Raw genomic sequence first — 23,365 nt, forward strand, 5'->3', positions numbered from 1 at the left:
AGAGAGAGAGAGAGAGAGAGAGAGAGAGAGAGAGAGAGAGAGAGAGGGAGAGAGAGAGGGAGAGAGAGAGAAAGAGATAGAGAGAGCGAAAATTATCTAAATCCACTTTTCTTTTTTTTTAGCCTTGCAGTTGACATGAATTCTTTACAGCCTAACTCAGAAGCAAGTGAAGCGGTATGTTTTTATCACCCATTACATCGTACCATGGTATCACTTTCTATAGGCTTTTAAAAGGTTCACTTCAATTTTCTTCTGCCACTTCGCTTTAATTCGAATTTCTATCCAATGGTTCTTGCTATGGTAAATTCAGTTCATATCGACTTCATCCCATTTCTTTAATTTGCGGCAACTTTCACTATAATGTGTAGTAGTACTTCTGCGGTAGTCAGCGGTTCAAACAAACATTCAAATAGTTTCTGTCATTTTGTTTGTGATTGAGAGAAAACCCTTGCAGCTGTGGCCTTGATAAATGTCATCATCAGTATGTTCTTCTCACTTTTGAGATCTGCTAACTGATTATACGTAGATAAGGCCTGAGGAATGCTATCATTGGTAAGCAAGTGTTCATTGTAATAACTAATATCACTGTACTTTCCGTCCACCACCACCATATAAATTTCATGTTCGCTCAAACAAATTTTCCAAAAATGTTGGAGATAATATTATTGAGTATAGGATTTTCGATCGATTTTGCGAGTAATAAATGTTTTAGAGACTATTTATAACTCGCATAACTACTAAAAAAAATATACGTGAATGTCAGGCTTCCTACTCATGTAAGCAAGCGAGTTTTATATGCATCTACATTCCATTTGATTTGAATAATATTTCGTTTAAATTATACTTAAATATGCAAAATTCACTTCTGATGATGACATTTAATTCTCATCACAGTTATTTGCTGAAGTGCACGAAATATAGATGAGAGTTTGTACGCATCGAAGTTATTACATGTTTTTTATGCATGAATATGTAACGATATTAACTTTATACCGATATATGGTTCTTGTTAAGTAACATTGCAACCCGTCTATCGTCATAGTGTGTGCATGTATGCCTGTGTGTCGATGACAGGCCTCTTGTTTGCACATTTAAGTGAATATGTGCATATTTACGCACACACATATACATATGTAACATCTATATATATATCTAAGCTTGATACTTGAAAGCTTATGTCATAAACAATTTCCATGAGAACGTCATGTCAACTATAAACCTAAAACATCTCGCGTCGCGATCTCACCACTACAAAATCTACTGCTACCCCATGACAACAGGCCAACGATCAATAATAATGAATAAAATATGGGAAGAGAAATTTGTTAAATTTTTACTCAAACATTTATTTCTAACAAAAAAAAAAAAAAAAGAAAAAAAAAGGAAGGAAAACCGTTTCTCTTATTCAGACCCTTGTTTGCTGTTACTATTTAAGTACATATGCATAAAAAATTATGAAATTATTTATCAAAAATCAATAGATGGATATGAACGAAGTAAATGTATATGTAAACAATTTTAATCTTCGTTTCTTCAACTGAAACTTTGGCTTATGTTTGCCACTTTTCTAATTAGAATATGATAAAGTTAAGTTTTCGCTTAAGTGCTATGCATACATACGTAAGAAAAATACTGGCTTTGCTGGTTTGACGTTTTACATCTTGACATCTTGACATAAATAATAACTAAAACATTGTGTTGTACATTCAGGTCGTGTCTAACCACAAAAACTTGGAACCCCACGTTTTACAACACAGTGTGAGGTTATAAAACTAATTAAAAAGGTATATTCAGTCTTAGATAAAATAAAATAAAATAAAATTCTTTTAAATATGAACAATGAATAATGAACAATAAATACAACAGCATTTAAAATGTGTTCGAATATGTTGTTAGCACTTTCTATAGCATATGTCAAAATAATGATCTGAGTATTTAAATTTCAAATCGATATTGTGAAATGATTTCAGATTTATTATTAACTGAAATTAATAATGATATTGAATACAGCTTATGGGGGGCATAAGTACTCATGAGTTTGTTCAAGGAAATAATTAATTTTCTTGAATTTATTCGATTTTCTTTAATTAATCGATCATTAGTAAGTATTTAGTGTTTTTAATAGTAACATTAAGTGCAACTTAGCGTAGCATTAAATGCTTGCTCATGTTTTTAACATGAAAGACTTTGTATTTTCAGCAATATGCAGCACTAAGTGTATAAGAGAATTGTCTTTTAAGAGCATTATTATTATTATTATTAATTACGTGGGCAAACTATATTGCGACCTAGAGAATCTATTGTACTTATCCGTCCCGCTATCCCCCCAGTCTTAGGGATTCTTATGAATTTCGTCACTTTCTTTCGTTCAGAGCACCCTCCCGTTTCCGGCATTATGTAATGCTCGCCACATACTTCGGTGTCTGATTCTGCAGATGGTCCCACAGTCACATAGAATATGATGGGACGTCTTATATTGATCGACTCGGCTTACGCACGTTCACAATAAACGATCAAATACAATATGATGGGCATTAGAATAGATGGGCAACAGGTTGGAAATAAGTTGAAATTAAAGATTGAAATATGATTAGCTCGGAAGATTTCCATTCTCGTTCCCTTGTTCGAATCACGAACCGAGACAGACGTAAGACGCTGAATTAGATGATCGCGTGACATACCTTGTAAAGCAAGGCTAGGAATTTTCTTTTCTAGGAGTTAAATGGGGTAATAAGAACTAATAGATATATTTATCAAGTGAAATAATGAAAATTACTAAGAGTTAAACTGGTTCATAAAATGATAAGGGCCGTTACTTAAATGTAACGTGGCCGATTGCTTTGAAAATTATTGAATAAATGCTCTAAATAACATATAAAGTGAACTCCGAACCAAACGTTCCGTACGGTTCTGACAAAGGTAAGTCTCAAAATTTCGATAGGATGCCAAGATCAAAGAAATGTTCTTGGGAGGAATGCCTGGTACTTTTTTGGAACTTTCCTTTTCACAATAGCTTTTAATAGAGGTTGATTGGCTGGATTGACCCTGCACCACCACCTCGCATAATCTTTACGTATTTTTCGTCTTAGAAACGAAATTTATAAAATTCTATTTGACATATAAAGATTTAAAATCCGTTTTAATATGGGCGATATCTACTATACTTATGTAAAGATGGTAGGGATCAGAAAGTGGATGGAGAAAGAAAGATAGTCAGCCTGACAGGTCGAGCATCCGATAGCTAGTTGTTATGTTTTTGCTGATCGAACATTTATTGTGGCTCGCATACACGCCAATCGTAACTAAAGTATAATATACTGGACTCTAAATTTCGTGATATCGCTATTATGGGTTCACGTATCCAAGCTTGTGTATTAATCTCCGTTTAAATCATATTATTTACACCTTTCTGTATATTGTTACATTTTGTGTTCGCAGAGAATACATCAACCTTTATACTTTTTTTTATAAATATATAATTGTTGCGAAGATACTTTATCAGTGCAAATAATTGAATCAATCGCTTTTGCTTTGTGTCTTTCTGTGAAATTCACAAGCTCAAAGCGTTGCCTAGGCCAACAAATTTGAATCCATGTAAAGCATATATTCGCACTTAGTAAAAGTTCGAAAATTTTAATTCTGTTCCTTCGTCGCATCACGTTTTACTCGTACCTATCATTGTTAAATATGCTTAGACCTGTTGTGTGTAGATGTGATATCCTACATTTTACGGTAGCTACATTTTCTGGGATGTTTTGCGGTGAAATATTTATGCTTACATACGGTATATATAGAGCGCACTGTAATGACATTTATTTTTAATGAAAGACGTTAACGTTTACCATGAAGCAATTAGATAGAGAAAAGTACGTTGCGGTAATTTCCTCTCCGTTCCTCTTCTTTTCCTCCTTCTATATCTTTGATTGAATACTATCGACTTCACACCTATATATCCTTTTAACGAAAATAATGAATGAAAAGGCATCCTATTGTTGGTGTTGAAAAACGATGAAAATTAATTTGCCAATATAGGAGAATTGATTTGAAATATTATACATGTGAGAAGAAGAAGAAAAAGCATATTTCTTAACACATATTTTTGACGCTTGAAAATACCCAGAACTCATTGCAAGTGAAAAATGGATTTAGTATATATTACCAAGAATTTTCCAAGTATTACTTAACACTTGTAAGGATGAATTATAGTAAACAGTTTAAATAAGTTTATGAAAAATATATCGCTGTCATTGGATAAAATTGATGATCGAAAAATGTTGCCTAAGAGATAAATTTGAAAAGGCATCAATATTTCAATTTTTAATGCTATCAGTCCATCAATTTATCAACGAATGAACAGTAGAAAGCAATTTGTTGATTGGCTTAATTATCAGTGTGCATGTTAGGCACATGTATTGCTTCAAATGGGTTTGATTTTAAAAAAGATAAATCTTAGTGGTTGAGTAAAAATGTATTTTATTTGCAGAAAATACTAAGTGAGACTCCGTATCCTTTATTTAAATGAAAGGAGTTTTACAATTTTGTTCTGCGTGATCTGATTTTTTAGCTCCCGATGATATATTTATACCTTTTCTACAATTCCTTTCCATCTCTTGCTTTGTGGAATGGCCAAAGCCATATAAAAATGGAGACAGGAAGTTGAAATTTTACCGAAATTTTCTTTAATCGATTAAAAACTCAAGGTTGAAAAATGGCTGCGATCTGTTAACGTGCACGCCCACAACAGAAAAGAAACTAAAATAAACTTCGAAAAAAAGCTGACAAGTTTAAGACATGAAGACATTTATAAGATATCTATGTAAAACCTATGTAGATTTATAAGATGTGTGAAGGAATGGCTACAAATGTATCTATGCCAAACAGTACAACAGAGCTCTGTGTTATACCTGATGGCAAACTCTTTCCCTCTCAGAAAGTCGCTGGGAAACAGTGTAAAGTGTGGTCATGTCTAACAGCATAGTGATTCTTACCCTGGTAAAGTCCGAATGTTTCTGCAAATATTCAACGATGAGTTTGGAGCAAGAGCAATGCCTTGTCATGATGTCAATTGAACTCGACTGCCATTTTGTTTTAGTTGAGTTTCTTGTATAAGTGGAATAAATAAATAAAAAAAAAAAAAAAAAAAATGATTTATAAGATGTGTGAAGGAACGACTACAAATGTATCTTTGCCAAAGAGGTCTACATTATACCTGATGACAAATGTCATCTACCGCTTCAAATTCTCTCCTTCTCAGAAAGTCACCGGGAAACACTATAAAATGTGTGTATGACTTTCGGGTTTTACGTCTACTGTCTACTGGTCATTTCTAACAGCATAGTGATAATTACCCTGGTAAAGTCCAAATGTTTCTGCGAATATTCAAGGAGGAGTTTGGAGCAAGAGCAATCCTTTGTCATGCTAAGTCTTACCTTTTTATTCTGCAGGTGTTCGGACAATTCCATAACACAATCTAAGTATTAATATTTCCATAAAATGGACCCAAGGTAAGTAAGGATGTATCGCAAAGATCCCTAATATTGAAGAGTATAGATCTGTTTGTCTTTACTGTGCTTCCCTTTTCCTTAGAGGGCTCTTCAAAGCTACTATGGACAGATCTAAGATCTCATGAAAGCATTTATCATTCACAATGCCAAATAAAAGGCCTCTTTCACGTGAACTATCCGCAGTACTCTGAAATATTTGGTATCTTCGAACTATATATATCTATATTTATTATACATGGAATAAATGATTAACATACTATCCGATGGGAAAAGTGAAAATTATCTTATGCTGTTAAATAAATTTAATTTTGCGGAAGTTTTCCAACGAAATAAAAATTTCATTTTATATCAATGAAAATAATATCTTTTTTATAACCTTTTTTGTTCTTTCTGCACGAAAATTAAATAAAAATTTTAGGCGAAATGCGAAATAAATTTCGGAAAAATCATTGCATTAATAATAACTGTAATAAAATAAAAAAATTTCTTTCCTTTATTTTTGCAAGCAGAAAACAAAACAACAAAAACGAGTTATTCAAATTTTTATGTTTTTCCATAATGTCAGTCAATCAAACCAGGCCACACTTATGCATAAAAGAACGGTAAATAAAAACAATGAAGCAACTACGTGCAGTTTGTGCCGAATCATTTGCTGCTCATCACCGGGATATGCGAAAAGTATTTGGAACGATTGATTTTGATCGATCGATGAAATATCGTATCGTATAGATTTCGCATCGTATTTTTACATGATTTAAGACAACTTATCCAAATTAACATCCACTTCGTGCCCTCTTTACATATGCTCCTTGATAATCCTTGTGTTTGTTCAAAACTTAAAGCTTCTCATGAAAGGTTCTGTAAACTAGTGGGTGGACCTTTGCTCTGATCTAACTGATTTTCGAAGGAGCGCGAGAGCCGCAAAACGATTAAATGTTTGAGTTGACTTTCGAACTTAATCTAGCGAAAGCGAAGCGTTAGACAGGCGTAGAGATCGGTGTAAATAAATTCCATCAGCTTTGCGCTAATTACATATAAATATATGTACATATATACTTTATTGGATGCATTTTATGATATTTCCGATATATATTGCCATGAACATTTGGCAAACGTAATACATTCCCCTATGGTGAGTATAAAAATTTTAAATTCTATTTTACTTCAGCTGTTTTTTTTTTATGAATATGCGCCGTTGCAGCCACGGATAGGATATATGTTTATAACAGTATGCATATGAAAGTATAAAGGAGCTTTTATGTTCACGCATACATGTATACGCGCGTAGATAACAATAAATCGAGTGGAGGAATTTCCCAAAGAAGAAATTTTTATGCGCTCAGTGTTACTTATTTCTTACATTGAAGATATTTGCAACAAACAAAGTAAATATACCTTAATAAAAGTTGCAAAAGTGTTGCTGCACTTTTTGTTTTTTTTTTTTGTTTCTTGTTGATCTGCTTGCAACAAAAACTTTTCAAATTAAAAAAAAATTTACATCTTAAATATAATACCTTCGTCTATATCATGTTCAAGTGTCTACAATTGAAAACCGAAAACTCTTAAGAAATCCAACTAAAAAAACTCTCGAAATATAATATTTTAGTGGCAATCCACGAATCGGAGCCTAAGTGTAAATGAAATGAAAAAAAAGTTTCAAAAAACAAGTGAAAAAGCTATGTTCGCCTGAGAACGAGTCTCGTATACTCATCACCATTATTCAGTTTATCGCACCGATATGCAAATTATTATTACTAGATGAGCATTAAGGAGTTTTAGTGGTCTTAAGTAAAATCCCAATCGCTTATAACTTGCAATTTTTCATAAAATAAATTTGCAAAAATATAAGCCTTGTGTCTGAGAAAAGTTCTACGAATATTTGGGGAGAGAAGCAAAGGTGCTATCAGTTTACGCTTTACTGTGAATGCATCTTTTTTGATCCGTTTGGCACGGACACATAGGCACGCAGACAAACAGGCATGGCTAAATCGCTTTAAAAGTTGTTGCTGATCGAGAATATATATATATACTTTAAAGGATCTCTGAAGCGTTTTTTTTTTTTTGGGTAATGCCAATCCTATAAAATGTTCTTCGTACGAAGACATTTCAAGGTCAAAATCGCTTAAAAATTCGATACAAAAACAGCTCCGAAAAATTTTCTACGCTCGTTCCACAAGAATGAAAAAAATTAGCCGCATTCAGCCAATATATAAGGAGTGATAATTTGGTTTTTTCCTTCGCTTTTTATAAGATAAAGGCGGAGGGTAAAAAAATACCGTCACCGCTAGGTATAAATTTCTTGCTTGTAGGTCATATACTTATTCACAAATTGATTAGTATGTATTTATTTTATAGGTAAGAAGAGCAACAATAAACTTTAAATTCTTGTCTGATGGAGTTTTAGTGTAAAGCTTCTTTTCTAAATCTATGTACAATTAGCATTGACACATACCGACTAGGTCCCGTTATCCATATTAACAGAGTTGATCTTTGTACAACCTGCTTACTTGACTTGTTTTCATAATTCTTAGATCCTTTTTGTCCCCAATGATTATTATAAATATCACTTAAATGAAGGCTATAGGCGGCGGGGTTCCTTTACTTCGTAAAGGAGCAGAAAGTGCTCTGGTCATTATATCAGTGTTTTGTTGATCTCTGCTTCATCTGTGATATATGGAACGAAAAGTCTGATTTTTTATATCAATAGATTAAGTATAAAATTGTGATCTAAACCAACACTGATGTAATGAGGAAGTAAATGTGAAGCTCGTCACTTTTTTTTCTCATTTTTGATTTCCCCTAACGTTCAGTAAACGAAACTTTTTTTTATAAATAAAATGCAACTTTAACGGAATATGTTCTTGATATGAATGAAAATTTGGCTAAGAGCCACTTACTTGCCTTCCAGATTGTTCGAAAGCCCCCCTTTATATTAGCATATTTTAAATTATTAAAAAAATTCGGTTACCATTTTTTGTAATAAAATTTTAAGGTAATCGAATTTGTTTGCCATTGAAAATTCGCTTTCTTTTACTCCATTATCAAAAACTGCAACTGAACGTAATAAATGTGCTTTAAATATGCTTAGCTAATGTTTTTGAAGGACTTTTAAAAGACTTGCCTTGAGCAATCATGGTTGCGCCTTTTTATTTATTATCCTTTAGTTTCCAATAAAGCAAAAGTATTGTTACTAATCAAATTAAAAATATCTTTAAATCTTTATTTATTCTGATGAAAAATGAGAAAAGAGAAAAAATTTTGAATAAAACATTAACACTGCAATCTTTCCATTGAACTTTAGAAACATGAGCAAAACATAACGTTTATGTTCGCAAGTGTGCGGCAGTGTTCTGCTTCCTCTAATTTTAAGTAATTTACTCGGTCCTTGTAAGCTTTAAGTGACTCTTAGCCAAATTTTCAATCATATCCAGAATATATTCCGCTGAAGTTGCATTTTATTTCAATTTGAAATTAATATTATCGAGAATTTTTGTTTATATAACGACGAAATTGAATAATTATGCTTTTCACTTGAAATCAAATGAAATCAGTACATAGTGATGACATAAGTATCCCTTACGGATCAGTTAATCAGTTATTTGGTACATACTTTATAAACAACTCTTCAAGATAGAGCAATGCTTGAAAATACGATGGAAGATTCCATCTGATTCTGTTTCTTTGAGCGATTTATTACAGACTGAACGGAAAGAACCGAATTATTTATAAAAACTATTTTAGTATTTACTACCCATGTTTCTTTACCCAAGATCTACGACCTTGCAATGCTTAATGGAGAACTCGTTTCTGCAACGGAACGTATCGAAACTCTACGCAGTTGAACAAGGCGTAAAACGAATTTCGATTTGTACTACTACTACTACTACTACTATTCTCTCCCTTTCTATTTCCACAATTGCTAAATTTGCGGCAAGGACGGGCACACGTCAAGTGCACTGGACCCGCATATACGTTACAGATAGAAAACTGTCCTAAGGACTGATAAAAAGTTTTGTTTACTGAACGTTAGGGGAAATCAAAAATGAGAAAAAAAGTGACGAGCTTCACATTTACTTCCTCATTATATCAGTGTTGGTTTAGATCACAATTTTATACTTAATCTATTGATATAAAAAATCAGACTTTTCGTTCCATATATCACAGATGAAGCAGAGATCAACAAAACACTGATATAATGACCAGAGCACTTTCTGCTCCTTTACGAAGTAAAGGAACCCCGCCGCCTATAGCCTTCATTTAAGTGATATTTATAATAATCATTGGGGAAAAAAAGGATCTAAGAATTATGAAAACAAGACAAGTAAGCAGGTTGTACAAAGATCAACTCTGTTAATATGGATAACGGGACCTAGTCGGTATGTGTCAATGCTAATTGTACATAGATTTAGAAAAGAAGCTTTACACTAAAACTCCATCAGACAAGAATTTTAGTTTGTTGTTGCTCTTCTTACCTAGTTACATACATATATTATTGAAAAATATTGTAAAATTTGCATTTACCTATTGAATTGATAGAACTTGCAAGCCTCTTCTTCTTCGAGGGAGAAATATTTTTTCATAGGTGCATCAGAGAAACGATTAGAATAATATGCTTGCCTGCTTGTGCGTTGTAAGTAATACTTGTTTGCCCTGTAGGGGGTGTAGTAACGATTAGACTTACATTTTAGACCCACGTACGCATTTCAAAGTATGTCTATCAAAGATTTGTCAACTACGACTTTTACTGCAACATAGTAAGTAAGTAAGTAAGTAAATGAAACCGTGAGAATTGCTTTCAAAATCTGAGTTTGGCTCCGAAAGAAATTTTGAACTGCAGTTAAGGAGGTCCTTCAACCAAAAACAAATGTCTGTGTGAATAACTCTCTCAAAAATTTTTCTATCATAGTGATTTGCACCAAATGCATTAATATTAGAACTTTCTCATATAGCAAGTTTTTTATTTGACAGTTGATAATGCTGTCAACTTATGAGCATTGTGCGTGATTTAAGCCGCAAGCTTTGTCTGTTCATTTTCAGTTTTCTAATATAATTTTCGCAAATATTTATGCTGACGCATATCATCACTATTGGAGAGATAAAGCCATTTGATAACGCGAACGATTTATTTCTTAAGGGTCATATGTGGTATCACGGCCTGATTTTATTTGATTTTCTCATCTTTAGATTGTAACGACTTTAAAATTCCTTTGTGATATCAATATTAATGCATTTTTTGTAAGTTAAAAATTGTTCGAAAGCTAAATAAAATCACTCTCCACTCAATTCATTTTGTTCTCAATACAATCTTGTTTTATTAAATTTAACAACACATGAATTAGCTCAGTCTTCATTAAGGATGAATGAAATATATGCCAACTTGTACAACATGTAAAGGAAGGAAAAAACTCATGTCGATGTATTTGTTTTCAAATTAAAGAACCATTTTACACGAAAATATATTTTTAACTCTACGTAATAATATTGAAAATGTGACGTCTATACTAAGCAAACGTACTGCATAAGAGTAACTTAACATATACACATGGGGCAGTGCATTAAAACCTTCGATGTTGCCGTAAACTATTTAACGTAAACTATTTACCCCAACCACTAACATCAGATAATTTTAGTCTAATGTAAAGTTTTTTCTTACTTCTAAGTCAACCTGAATTAGCTCAAACCCCTTAAGAAACATTAAGTCACTTTTCTTAAGTCAAGCGATTATTATTAAGAAGGTTAAGCTACATATAACGCATACCGCAACCCCTGAAAAAAAAATATCTAAAATTTTCCCTTCAAGCAAGAAAGCGGCAGATCCGTCTCAATGTCAACTCAGTGTTCTTAAAAAATTTTCGCCAAAACATACTACGACTGCTTCGTTGCTTATTAAACTTATTATATAAAAGGTTACTATAATACTTCTCTGGTCTGCAACGATTATGGGATGGGATGGGATTTGAAAAATGATTCCACTCTATGCAATTAGTTTAGTTAGTATGCAAAAGTGCTATTCCTCAGCAATTTTTCTCGATATATTATTAGGGAAAGCATATTTTTACGTGTGAAACGCTTCGATCCAGTGGGTTCTAAATAAGGTTCAAGTGATTGGGGTTAAAACATGCCAGTGTGTCAAGTTGATGTCTAGAAACGACGAATGCAACAAGTAGATTGAACAAAACAGATTTAGATCGATTGCGATCAGCGGGTTGAGCCGGCGTAGATAGACTGATTAACACCTAAACAAATTTACATTCAGGAACCGAGACCGCTTGCCACTTTTAAGCTGAACAGATAGACGTAAATCTTTCTAGTAAACAAGCCTAGATCAATTGATATAATAAACAATGAATTCATCTCAATCGATTGGTTGCTGCTTACAGGAACAAACCCCCATATAATATATGCTGTATGATAAAAAAAAAAAAAAGGTTGAAAAATAAAAACGTGTGCAGATCTACAAACGAAGGGTTGGCCTGGAAGTAATGAGTGTATATGAATACTATCATCTCTGATCTAGCTATATATCTCCTTGAGCATCACCATGCCTACAATTAGGCAAATACAAAATATATTAATATATACGCAACAATTCACTCTAAACTAAATTGCAATGCGCATAATTTGGCCATCAGAAGAACGTATTTCTGATCCATATAAAAATTTTTTTAGCTACATTTAATTCTTTCATTAATAATATGAAATTCAAAGTTAATTCAACATTGATGTAATTTTTGTAATTATATTACCATTTAGATTAAGCAATCCCCTCGTCACTTTTACACCTATGTGGGTAAGAATTTCCCCAGTTTCAGAGGCAATGTATAAACAAAATACATACATTCCTGGTACATTATAAAGAGCATGAGTTCTTCTCATTGTAGTCAATGAACTTTTACCCCTTCACCTATATAGTCAGAAGATATAAAATACTAAAGTAAAGCTTGCTTCAATGCGCACACAATCCGTCTACGCGTAACCACGCCAAGTGAATTTGAAATAAGTGAGATTTTGTTGTATAAGTTACTTATAGATAGTATTCTGATTCAAATTCTTACTGACTTGAGTCCATCGCCTTTGCTTTCTCTTTACCAACAGAGCTCGTTGTAAAAAAAATGATCGTAAAAAAATTGTATCAAAAACTGTTATTGTAATAAAAATCAACATTAAATTGAGCGCAGTTTTGCACAATATGTCAGATCATTAATCGACTAATGTGAAAGCATCATAACACATTACAATAAATATGTAGTTTTTCATTCTATTGCATTTTAATTTTATTCATAAATTGATGAACGTTTATAATTCGATTCGCTTACACAATACATTTCATTTCACATTAGAGCAATATATCAATTAAATGGAAAACATTTTTGAAACGAGATTTAGGTAAACTTGTGTAATAGTAAAGCTAGGGCTGTGCATGAAAGAAATGATTCGTCGTTAAGTTATTTTAGATGGAAATGAACCTTCAATTTTAAAATTTATGAAGCACCCTACATAATTGTAATATCAACATTATCTGTAGATAATGTGCCCTTCAAAATTATAAAATAATATAAAATGATTACACAAATTACGTCATAAAGATATATATTAGGAGGTTAGAAGATATTGAATAACAATGGGAGTATAATATAAGAAATTATCCATCAAAGACACATCACAATGGACATTGCTTCTTACAAGTCTCTTATGAACTGCGTTGCAACTTGCGTAGTTTCCGAGTTTAGTTAAATAGCGAAAAAAAGAACAAGGAAAGTTAACCAGAGCCGTATATGGAAGCAATCCACACTCTGCACCATTTTCATCTAAAGCATTCATATTTTCTTATTTTCAAGGATATTTCACGCAAAAAAGCTTCCATCCTTCTGTCCCATTTTTTGATATATTGAGGAAGCAGAGCAGAAGGCAGCCTTCATGAAAGATATCGTTGATAAACAAAACGATGAGACTTTGAAGACAGTGATTAATATGAAGCGTTGGAAAAATTCAATCAAATTGACAAAGTATCGGGATAACAAAAAAAAAAAAGACTAGAACAAGCAACTGATTATCAAGAACAAAGTACCAGAAAATACTTTGTTTCATTAGCACTCACAAATGTAGGAAAACAAGTATGCGTTGGATTTTTTTTTTTTTTTTTTTTATGTCTAAAAAAAAAAAAAGAGAACATTATTTTTTTTTTTTTTTTTTGAGTTATAATTCATTTATTAACTATCGTCTCGTCAGTACATTTCGGGTTTCGAAATTTTTACATTATTTTGCAATAAATTCGTTAAATTTAATTTAAAAAAAAAAAAGAAATAAAGAAAACGATGTATTCTTCGTTTCACATTTCGTTCACAATTATTTACGTAATGAGGAAAATATAAGGAAAATATCAATTCGAAAAACAATTCTTGTAAATCTACTCTAGGGCTTACTGCCAGGATAAAAAAATCTGTTACTGAGCGCTCCTAACCTAGAAGTGTAAGCATAAAAATGGCGGTGTTTTGTGTATGTATGCCGTGTACTTATAAGTCGATCATTATTGTAATCGGATGTTTATTGAGGTATTATCTGTTTGTTAAGATATCCCATTAGTGCATGCAAACGTTTCTTAATATTTTTTTGATCATCTAAAGTGCAGCCCAGCAAAACGCTTTCGAATTTCTTATCTACCGGGCCTGCATCCACATCAACATCAACTCTATACTCATCCATAACACTTGTGTTGGCAACGCTAACATCTTCGCCAGCACTGCAGCAGGCATTCAAGTACACTTGACAACGTTGCCGTGACAGCACCGGATCACCCATAGTAATCGTCAAGTCTATTAACGTATTGATTTGGCTTAGAGAATCCTCCTGCGAGTGATCACGTACAATGCGTACATTCAGTTCGACAGTTGACAAACGAGTGTTAACCCGCTGTAAGTAACAACCGATCTCTTCTCGTTCGGAATCGGTTAGATTTTGCATTGAATCGTTGCTTTTTATCAAATCAATGGACATAAGCAAGAAGTCACGTTTCTCCTGCAAGCCCAACGCATCCTTCCGAAACTTTTCAACTCTGGCATCTAACTGGTCTAGAACGGTAACAAACCTATCAACACACATGCCAATGTCACTGTCTGAATACGAGATGGGAGCAACGGCGGTTGCATTACTAGAACTGCTTGTATCAGAATCATTGCTATTGACACCAAATATGGAATCCCAAACACCAGTTAGATTTGTGGACATAGGGTAATTATTTTCACTATTATCGCCGTTGACTAAGCTATTTGATCTAGCCGTCGTTGGATTGTCATTGTTGCGCGGTATGTCGTCGTCACCGTTGAGACGTCGACGTTTTCTAAACATACCCAGGAAATTAAAATTTTCTAACATTTATATAGGCAGGTAATTTTAAGGTACACTCTACTCCTCGTTTCAAATATTTGTCCCAAATTTTTTTTTCAATTTTTACGAGAAAATTAAATAATAAAAATTCTATGTAGCATATTATAGCATACTCAATGGGCTCTTATCGAAATATGACTAGCTCGCCGGAAATGAAAGAAATTTTGCCCTATAGAATCTTTACTTTTACTCTTTTACTTTCCTTAATCCTTCTTCGATGTTTTTTTGTACCATCTCGATCATCGTTACGCTAAGGGATTCCAAGAATGTCGATTGTTGAGCGTGAACTGACGACAGCACCATTTCACTAATTTGTCGTGAAAGTTCGGGAGGCAAGGACTGCGAAGGAACGGTGTGTTCTGGTGTATTAGCCATAACTGTTTTATTACTCTCTAGCAACCTAGTTTGTTGTCTAGTTAATATTTGACCGAAAATATCTTCTATGGGCAAGTTAGTTTGGCAATTAGGACAATGCTGAGAGTTATTCAGGGATGCTTTCAGACAAGTTTTGTGAAAGGTGTGATCACAAATCGTTCTAAGAAAGTTCCTCTTGGGATCTACCTCGTTCAGACAAATAGAACAAATAAGTACCGATTCTGTGTGGCAAATTGATAAATCTTCTTTACTTCGACGTAACGACATGAGAAAATACCGCAACAGAATTTCAAATTATTCAAAATTATTAATGTTAATAATTATAAAGATTTCTATGAACTAATAACCCAGTTGTGGTAAAGTAAAGGTAATTAAAGTAAATTAATAATAACTCAGTTACTTTGTTAGATCCTGGCTGGTTCGGTAAGTTTACATGTGTATGTGTAGATGTGTTGTATTAGTGTAATGTAATAACTGAAAACAAAAAAAATAAGCATTTGCTATGCTTGGCTTGATCCAATGTAATACCAGGATCAATAATTTCCAAAAAAGGCACTAGCAAAATTTAGTGCTTTGAATGTGTTTCAGACAACAATCCATAAATAGGCTCTGCTTAATCTAAAACCATGAACAGATATTCCAATCTATGAAGCGTAACACCATAACAAGGTTCATTCCAAATCGACGCTAGAATAAGACATTCCATTGTTATAGCTAATTACTGCAAATTGTCAAGAAAACAAAATCTTTAAGAGATCCATCCGAAATAACAAGGTTTAGTCCAGTTGTAGTCAAGAATCTAATATATCCTGATTTCGAAAGAACCAAAATCACAATTTTCAAGCCTCAGGCAATTGGAGAAGAAGCCAAATTTTTTTTTTCTTTCCTTTTCTCCTGATTCAACAATTTATTGACGAAATTACAAATCAGATTAATTTGTAAATTTTATTCTAGAATCACGAATGTACGTACATTCGGGCGTGACTAGGTGAGTTGTAATTTATATCATTAATATAGTTTATAATTCTTCATTTTACGACTGTTACACAATTATCAACAATAGGTTAAGACATTTATATTAATTACACCATAATAAAATGTTTGTAAACTAATTATGTTGTTACGATACTGGCTGGCGAAGTAAGTGAACACTTAACACACTCACATTCACTACACATCCACTTACATCTTATAAAATTAGAAAGATTCTATAGGGCAAAATTTCTTTCATGGACCCCCCCAAATTTCGGCGAGCCAGTCATATTTCAATAAGAGCCCATTGAGTATGCTATACAAAAATGGAGTTAAATGGAGTGAATTGTAAAGGAGGTAAAGAGATATTACCATACCGGAGACATTAGCAACACTTCTATTATTATAGATAGCTAGGGATTACGGGAGCTAAATGCCATGTTAGAAAGACGTCTGGAATAGCTGAAGGTTGGAGTCACTTATAGCAAAGCGAGTCACTTGCATGTCACCATCTTTCCCATAACAAGTAATGCTTTCTTTCTTTACTACGTTAGTTCACAATATAAACGTTCTCATGAAAGACGCCGGGATCAGGCAACAGTGTGCACGGTACCAGTCTACACCCACAATATGAATACAATAAAATACTTGGCATAGTTTTTTTTATTCAAATTGCATTTTTTTCCCATCATTTCGCAAATGGCTCTCGACCAATGCGGTGAAATTTTGTGAGTAGTATGCTGCAAGTCACATTTTTTTAAGTATTGTGTTCTTATTGACATGCTGTGACAATCGATTCAAAATCGTTGAATATTCAATCGAGAATTTATTTACTATTTACTATAGAGCTGTTGGACGCAAGAGTTTTGTATGTATATGTTATCTTAAAAATCGTTTCAGATATAATACAGTGTACAAAAATAGTGAACAATCTAGGATATGTAAAAAAAACCGTTTCTCATATCATGGAAATGTGGTTACAGTGTTTCTACATGAATACATGTACTTTTTTTGTATATTCATTCTTCACTTTATTAAAAATTCAAATAATGATAAAATGATATATGAAAGTAAAAAAACTGTTGTTACTTTGATAATCCTTTTTTAACTTATTTTAAAATACTTTTACAAATACTGTGTGTGTTCAATAAATTACTCATATCTACATATGAGTATATATTAAACTCATATGAAAAAAAAAAGTTCTGCATATCTTCGCGAACAAACACATATTTAGTTGATTTCTCTTTAAGTTCGCTTCCCATCCTCCCCCTACCTTTCAAATGTAAAGAATACCTTAACCCACTACCTTGTACATACATAAATTTAATCGATTTAGTTGTTAGATAACGACAATTACTCTATTTATGAGAATTTAAAGAAATTCAATTATGAATGTGAAGAAAGGTTAAAAACAAAAACAAGGGGAACTATATTCGGAGTTGGTTCGTTAGTCATTATTTATGTAGTAGAAAATTTTTCACAAGTTTTAATGAAGTGTTGTCACAACAGTGTAGGATTAGAAAAGAAAATACATACAAATTACATAATATTGTTGTAAGTAGTGATGGAAGTCAGACACGCACAGGCAATTACTTTAGAAGGTGTTGTAGAATTTTTTCCTTAAACGTTTTGGAAATTGGATTTTTTATTACGATAGCGATTTCAAAACTTAAAACAAACTTAATTTTAAACTTTTTCAGGTTAACTTTGACAATCAGCAAAAGTGATCACAATTAGTAAGAAATTGATCATTCTCCCTTCTTTCGTAGATTGTGGTCTCATACTTTAAAAATTTAAGTTTATTAAGAAAGTTAAATTAGATCAAGAGTTTATCCACGGTTAGGAGGAACATTTATTTAGATAAATAAAGGCATCCCAGGCAAAGAAGGCTGACCATTACATACAATACACGTCTCCGCTTAATATAAATCTTTATTCATTTTCTCGATAAAATATCAAAAACTATTTCTTGTCTACGTGTGAGGTCAAGTTTTTCCCGGGAGCCCTTCTAGGGAAATGATCCGAACCCGTGAACCGGCCTGATTCAAATTTGAAAACTAATTTTCTTGTTGTCTTTTCTGGTAGTCTTATTATTCGTAAGGTTGTGCCATAAGCCACTACAACTTAGGCTTTATGCTTACAATCCTTGAAAATCGTCTTATGGGATGGGGTGCAAAAAATAAGGGTGCGCGTTCAGAATTTGAGGCAGTCAGTCTCAGAGAGATTTTAAAGATAAACAATTTTTTGCACACCATGCGTGAATCAAAGTGGGTATATCTAAAATCCATCCGATCGGTTCATAATCATTTCCTGGCTCGATTTAAGTTTATCTGCCTGTCTGATGTCTTTCCATGTATTTTCATGTTCAACCTAAGCGTCGCAATTTTTGAAATATTTTGACGAAAATTTGTACGCAAAGGCATTGATAATCGCCCCACATACAACGCCTTGTTTGAAAAAGGTGACTATAAGAAAACAAGTGGTTTGATAGGCATCCAGCAGACAACAGAAAATTTATATCGCTTTAAGAGATATAATCAAAGATGGTCTTTCTAGGTGCTACATACATTCGCACCTAGTTAATGCCATACTCCCTCTATCGCAAGTGGGGCGTAGAGTGTGAGATGTAATAAGATAAAAGAAGTGCAAATGCTTTTAACTTTGTAGACTTGTTAATAAAGCGTTGCTGTGCAGTAAGGAGGGGAGGTAATCTTCACACCCGCTTGCAAAAGAATCGGTGCCAAATAAATGAAAATTTTGTTTAGTTTTGTTATGTAATTTAACAATTTTTCAACAATTCTATGCACTATAAGACAACACTACTTAAGCACGACTTTCATAGAGAATAGATTGCCCTTATCTTTACAACACCAGTAAAATTTCATCAATAAATCAGAGAAAGTAATTTATGAATGATTATGACGATAAAAAGAAGTCAAATGATTCTGTTTAAGCAAATATATCAAAGAGAGAGTTGTGTTTACATAGAGGCTCAATTCACATCAAAGGTTGTCAGCTAACCAGTTGAAAACATTTTTGAATAATTGCTTTATCACCCATTTATGTCATAGCTGCCAGTAAAAGGTTGTTCCAAAGGAGAACTTGATAAAGGAATGGGAAAGTCATGCTAAGATATGTCATCGAATGTCTTTTGCTTTTTTTAAACAATAAGGCGAATTTTTCGCAAAATAAAGGACATGTTAACTGCGCTGCAAGCAGCAGCCGACAATGTCAGTATGTGCAGTATAGAGTTTATATAGTTTATATAACGCGCATATGGTTCTTTTCTTTTCTATGTTTAGCATTGTATGAATACAGATATCATATTTTTCGTTCTTGCAAAATAGGTTAACATGGATTACCATAGATTTACACAACATGTGGCATACTGGTTAATCGCGAATTCTAATGCAGTTCAAAAATTAAGCATTGCGAGCTACCATGTAGAACAAGTGAGGTAAACAACGCAAATGCCTTAGGAATGTTATTGATCCGGCAGAAATCTGTACTTGTATGCATGTTAAAGACAGTTTCACATAAATATCAGTTGCAGTTGTAAAATTAATATTTGATTATTTCATCTCCTAATCCAAGTACTTGTATGAAACGATATTTCGAAAACAAATCAGAAAAAAAGCATACCTTTTTGAATAATAACCTTGTCATAGCCAATAGGAATAGAATTCTTTGCAGTGACGAGCACTTACCTCAGCTCATACCAGCTACTTTTCCTTATTAGTGTATGAGATCATGGGTGTTAAAAATTCGACTCAATTTTAGCTTAAATTAATTTTTATGATTTTTAGTTAAACTCGTTTACTTCCCGTTGATATTGCTGTAAGCAATTTTCCAAAATGAAACTCAAACAAGCGAACATATCGTTCATAAAGCATCAAAACTATAAATACTATGTATGTATATTGTACGTATACCGGAATATCGTATTCTAGAAAAGGTGCTAAATACATTTGCAATAAAAACTCTTACGAAAACATTGCCTTAGACAATAAAATTTTATGAGAAAACAAATTTTAAATAAATAACAATTGAAATTTCTCCTCTTCCATCGATGATCCAAATGATAATTTTCGTTATTTAATGTCTCATATTTGCGATTGCTATGAAAAAGGACAAGAAAAAATTTGTATGAAAATCAAATGACCCGAGGAAACACAAATGCAACCAACTAAAAGGATGTAAGGAACGGTAGATTAACTTGTATTCAAAAAAAAAAAAAAAGATGGGAATAAAGTGGTTATAATCGGCTTGAATTGAATCCTCTTTACACACCAACTATATATGTGGGTATGGCAAAAGTTTGCGAAAGTACACACACACATTCACTCATATACATAAGACTCACAATAGTATAAAAACCCTCTCATCCTTATTTTCCTTTTTTCGGTGACTTTTTTTCTATGCTGTCATGAAACGTCTCGATGTTGCCTGCCTTGCATAATAATATATACTGTTCCGAAGTATTATCTAGATACTCTCATTGCTGTCTTCTCGCCAATATGCATTACATTACGTCTATTGTCCACTAACCACTATCTGAAATTCTCTAGTAAGCATCATCGCAAACGAGCAGTGCATCGTTGCATTTCGAATTAATCGCAACGAACTTAACTTTGATGATTTTCTTGCACTCAAAACCCATGTAGCCAATAGATCGATCGTAGAAATGAACGCCTATGAGACCCGAAATATGGAAAACACTAAAAAGTCAAGAAAATTTGGGAACATGTCTTTCAAAGGTCATTTCAAACATTTAGTAGCAGTCGATCTCAAACTGCGGGAAAACTTATCATGTAACGCTTTAAGAAAAATTTTCGCTTTTTTTCTTAAAGCCTTTACCCCTTTTTATGGATGAACAAGATTCGAAATATTTTCTATCATTTTTTTCTTACGTCGTACTTTCGTAAAATTTCATTATTATTATGATTATTTTTATGTGAAACATTGTAAATTCTCAAAACTCGCATAAATATGTTACATAGGTAAGTCATGTTGTAATACCTTGTCGTTATTCTCAGTTATTATTAAAAATTAAATGGCAAAATTTTGTATAATTTGGCTTTTGCTATATACTACTCACTGTTTTTCTTTACGTTGTTGACGTTTCCTCTTGAATGCCTTTTTGACACGTAGCAATAAAAACGCCGCCCTATCCACCGAAAGTGTAGTTGAACTCTTTTTGGATCCGGGTTGTGCAGCAGCAGCGGTAGCAGCAGCAACTGGAACAACATTTTCCATATCCTAAAACTGCCGACCTCTCCTCGTCCTTTTCAAAATTAAATTATGATAATTTCTTAATGCGTTGTTTAGGTAACACTGCATGCACAACGCAGAGACAAAAATAAAATGCTTCGCTTCAATCTTTTATGCAAATAAGTTAAACGTTTGTTTAGAAAAGATTTTACTGGATCACATACACACAACTATTTATGCGAAAGCAAAAATAACAAAAATCTTAAACTCTTCAAATATGATTCTTGAAGGTTTTTAAATCAGAAAAACGCGTAGCGCACGTAAACATATATAATATATATATGCACATGTATATATATATATATATGTAAGCGTTTAGTATTGTACTATATTTATTTAGTGCTATAAAACTGTCTTTGTAGTTTAAGTTCAGTGTTCAGTGTTCAATGTTTCACTCCCTTAAGGTTGTCAGGAGGTCATTAATGGTCCATTGCTTAGTTTTGTTGGCAATTTAAACTGTATTGCAATAGTGTTACCCTTTGACTTGTTGTTTGCTCGCAGTTGAGTAAACTTGTAGTGCGCGTCTTCTTCTTATATTGATTATGTTCGTTGCCGTTTTCCTAGAAATAAAAGAAAACAACATTTGATATCAGTATCCTTTTTGTTATACGGTAACCTTGAACCATCTTCATATAAATGATGTGCAGTGCTAAATATACATATTTGTATAGATATATATATATATATATATATATATATGCATACGCATATCAGTTACCTTAAAAAGATCATTTAAAAAGTTTAAAAAGTAGAAACGATTTCATGCTTATAAGCATAACATTAGTAGTCAAAAATATAAACGAGTTAATGCTCATAAGATAACATTAATATCTGGAATATCTCGAATATGTAATTTGAAAAAATTTGAACCGAAAAATGATTTCGATTTTTATTCGAACTTATAAGAAAGCACTTTTCACAAATTCAAACTACGTTTTACGTTTATTGTAGTGAAGTAAAATCACACGTAAATGTAGATACATTTTTAGGCTTTAGGCTACCGCGCAGAATAACCAGAAGAATGATTCGATCATTCATTGAAAATATCATTTGAAATAGACGATCACGCAAGGACAACGTAAATGATATGTAAGCGTGAAGAACTTAAACTTCCACTACGTGAAAACCAATAAAGAAAACATATATAACAAGCAGACAAAAAAAAAAAAACTCCGATAGTTTTTTGGGCCATGATCTAACTAAAACGAAATGTACTCGATTATTATGTAGACAGATAGAATGCTAACAAGCAAATAAAAAATATTAATCCTGGCTTCGTTTGATTGTGTTTTTCTATTATGCAATATTCCGATTTAAGTTTTTATTTGCAGTAAAACAAAATCCAGTTTCTTTTAATTTTCTTACTAGCAATTCGAAATTAATTTCTGGTTCTAACGTAGTATACGAAGAGAGCAGGAATTCCCTTTAATTATATCTCAACTGAGACAATGCAAGAATTCATTTTATAAAAATAATTGTTTCTGTTTCTTATTTGAGGAGTGATTGAGAGTTTCTACAATATTTTATTTAAGATTAGCTTTAATCTTTTTTTTTTTTTTTTATTTATTGCAGCTCAGAGTACTCCACCGGAAATCTGTTATGATAAAATGTTATGCATACATCATGCATTAGCTTGAGAGAGATTTTTGTCTTTTTCTTTAAGGTATTATTTTTTTTATGTTTTATTTACTTATTATCGGTAGATATTATGTTTTATTTTACCTTCGGCAAGTATAAAAGCGTACAAAATAAGCTATCAGTTTAAAGTTTGCTCCTTATCTAAATTGCCAACATACAGCGGTCATTGCGATGACCTTTGACAAGTAACATCAAAAAGAGAACGTCTTCAGATATAT

At 32.6% G+C, this 23,365-nt stretch overlaps 2 protein-coding genes across 2 annotated transcripts in view; both read right to left on the bottom strand.

Moving 5' to 3' along the window:
- The window catches only part of LOC119641993 (putative uncharacterized protein DDB_G0291812), a 46,815-nt gene extending 25,042 nt beyond the window's left edge, over nt 1–21,773 (bottom strand). The window contains exon 1 of the mRNA XM_038040943.1: nt 21,337–21,773. Within this exon, the coding sequence (XP_037896871.1) occupies nt 21,337–21,494 (158 nt within the window). The 5' untranslated portion in view covers nt 21,495–21,773. The remainder of the gene's footprint in view (nt 1–21,336) is intronic.
- On the bottom strand, nt 14,011–14,744 carry LOC119642046 (BAG family molecular chaperone regulator 2-like). Its single transcript, XM_038041010.1, has one exon. The coding sequence runs from the start codon at nt 14,727–14,729 to the stop codon at nt 14,049–14,051; it is 681 nt and encodes a 226-aa protein (XP_037896938.1). The 5' UTR covers nt 14,730–14,744; the 3' UTR covers nt 14,011–14,048.
- Nucleotides 21,774–23,365: the final 1,592 nt, after the last annotated feature.

This window comes from Glossina fuscipes, unplaced genomic scaffold (genome assembly GCF_014805625.2).
Source record: "Glossina fuscipes isolate IAEA_lab_2018 unplaced genomic scaffold, Yale_Gfus_2 204, whole genome shotgun sequence".
NCBI lineage: Eukaryota > Metazoa > Arthropoda > Insecta > Diptera > Glossinidae > Glossina > Glossina fuscipes.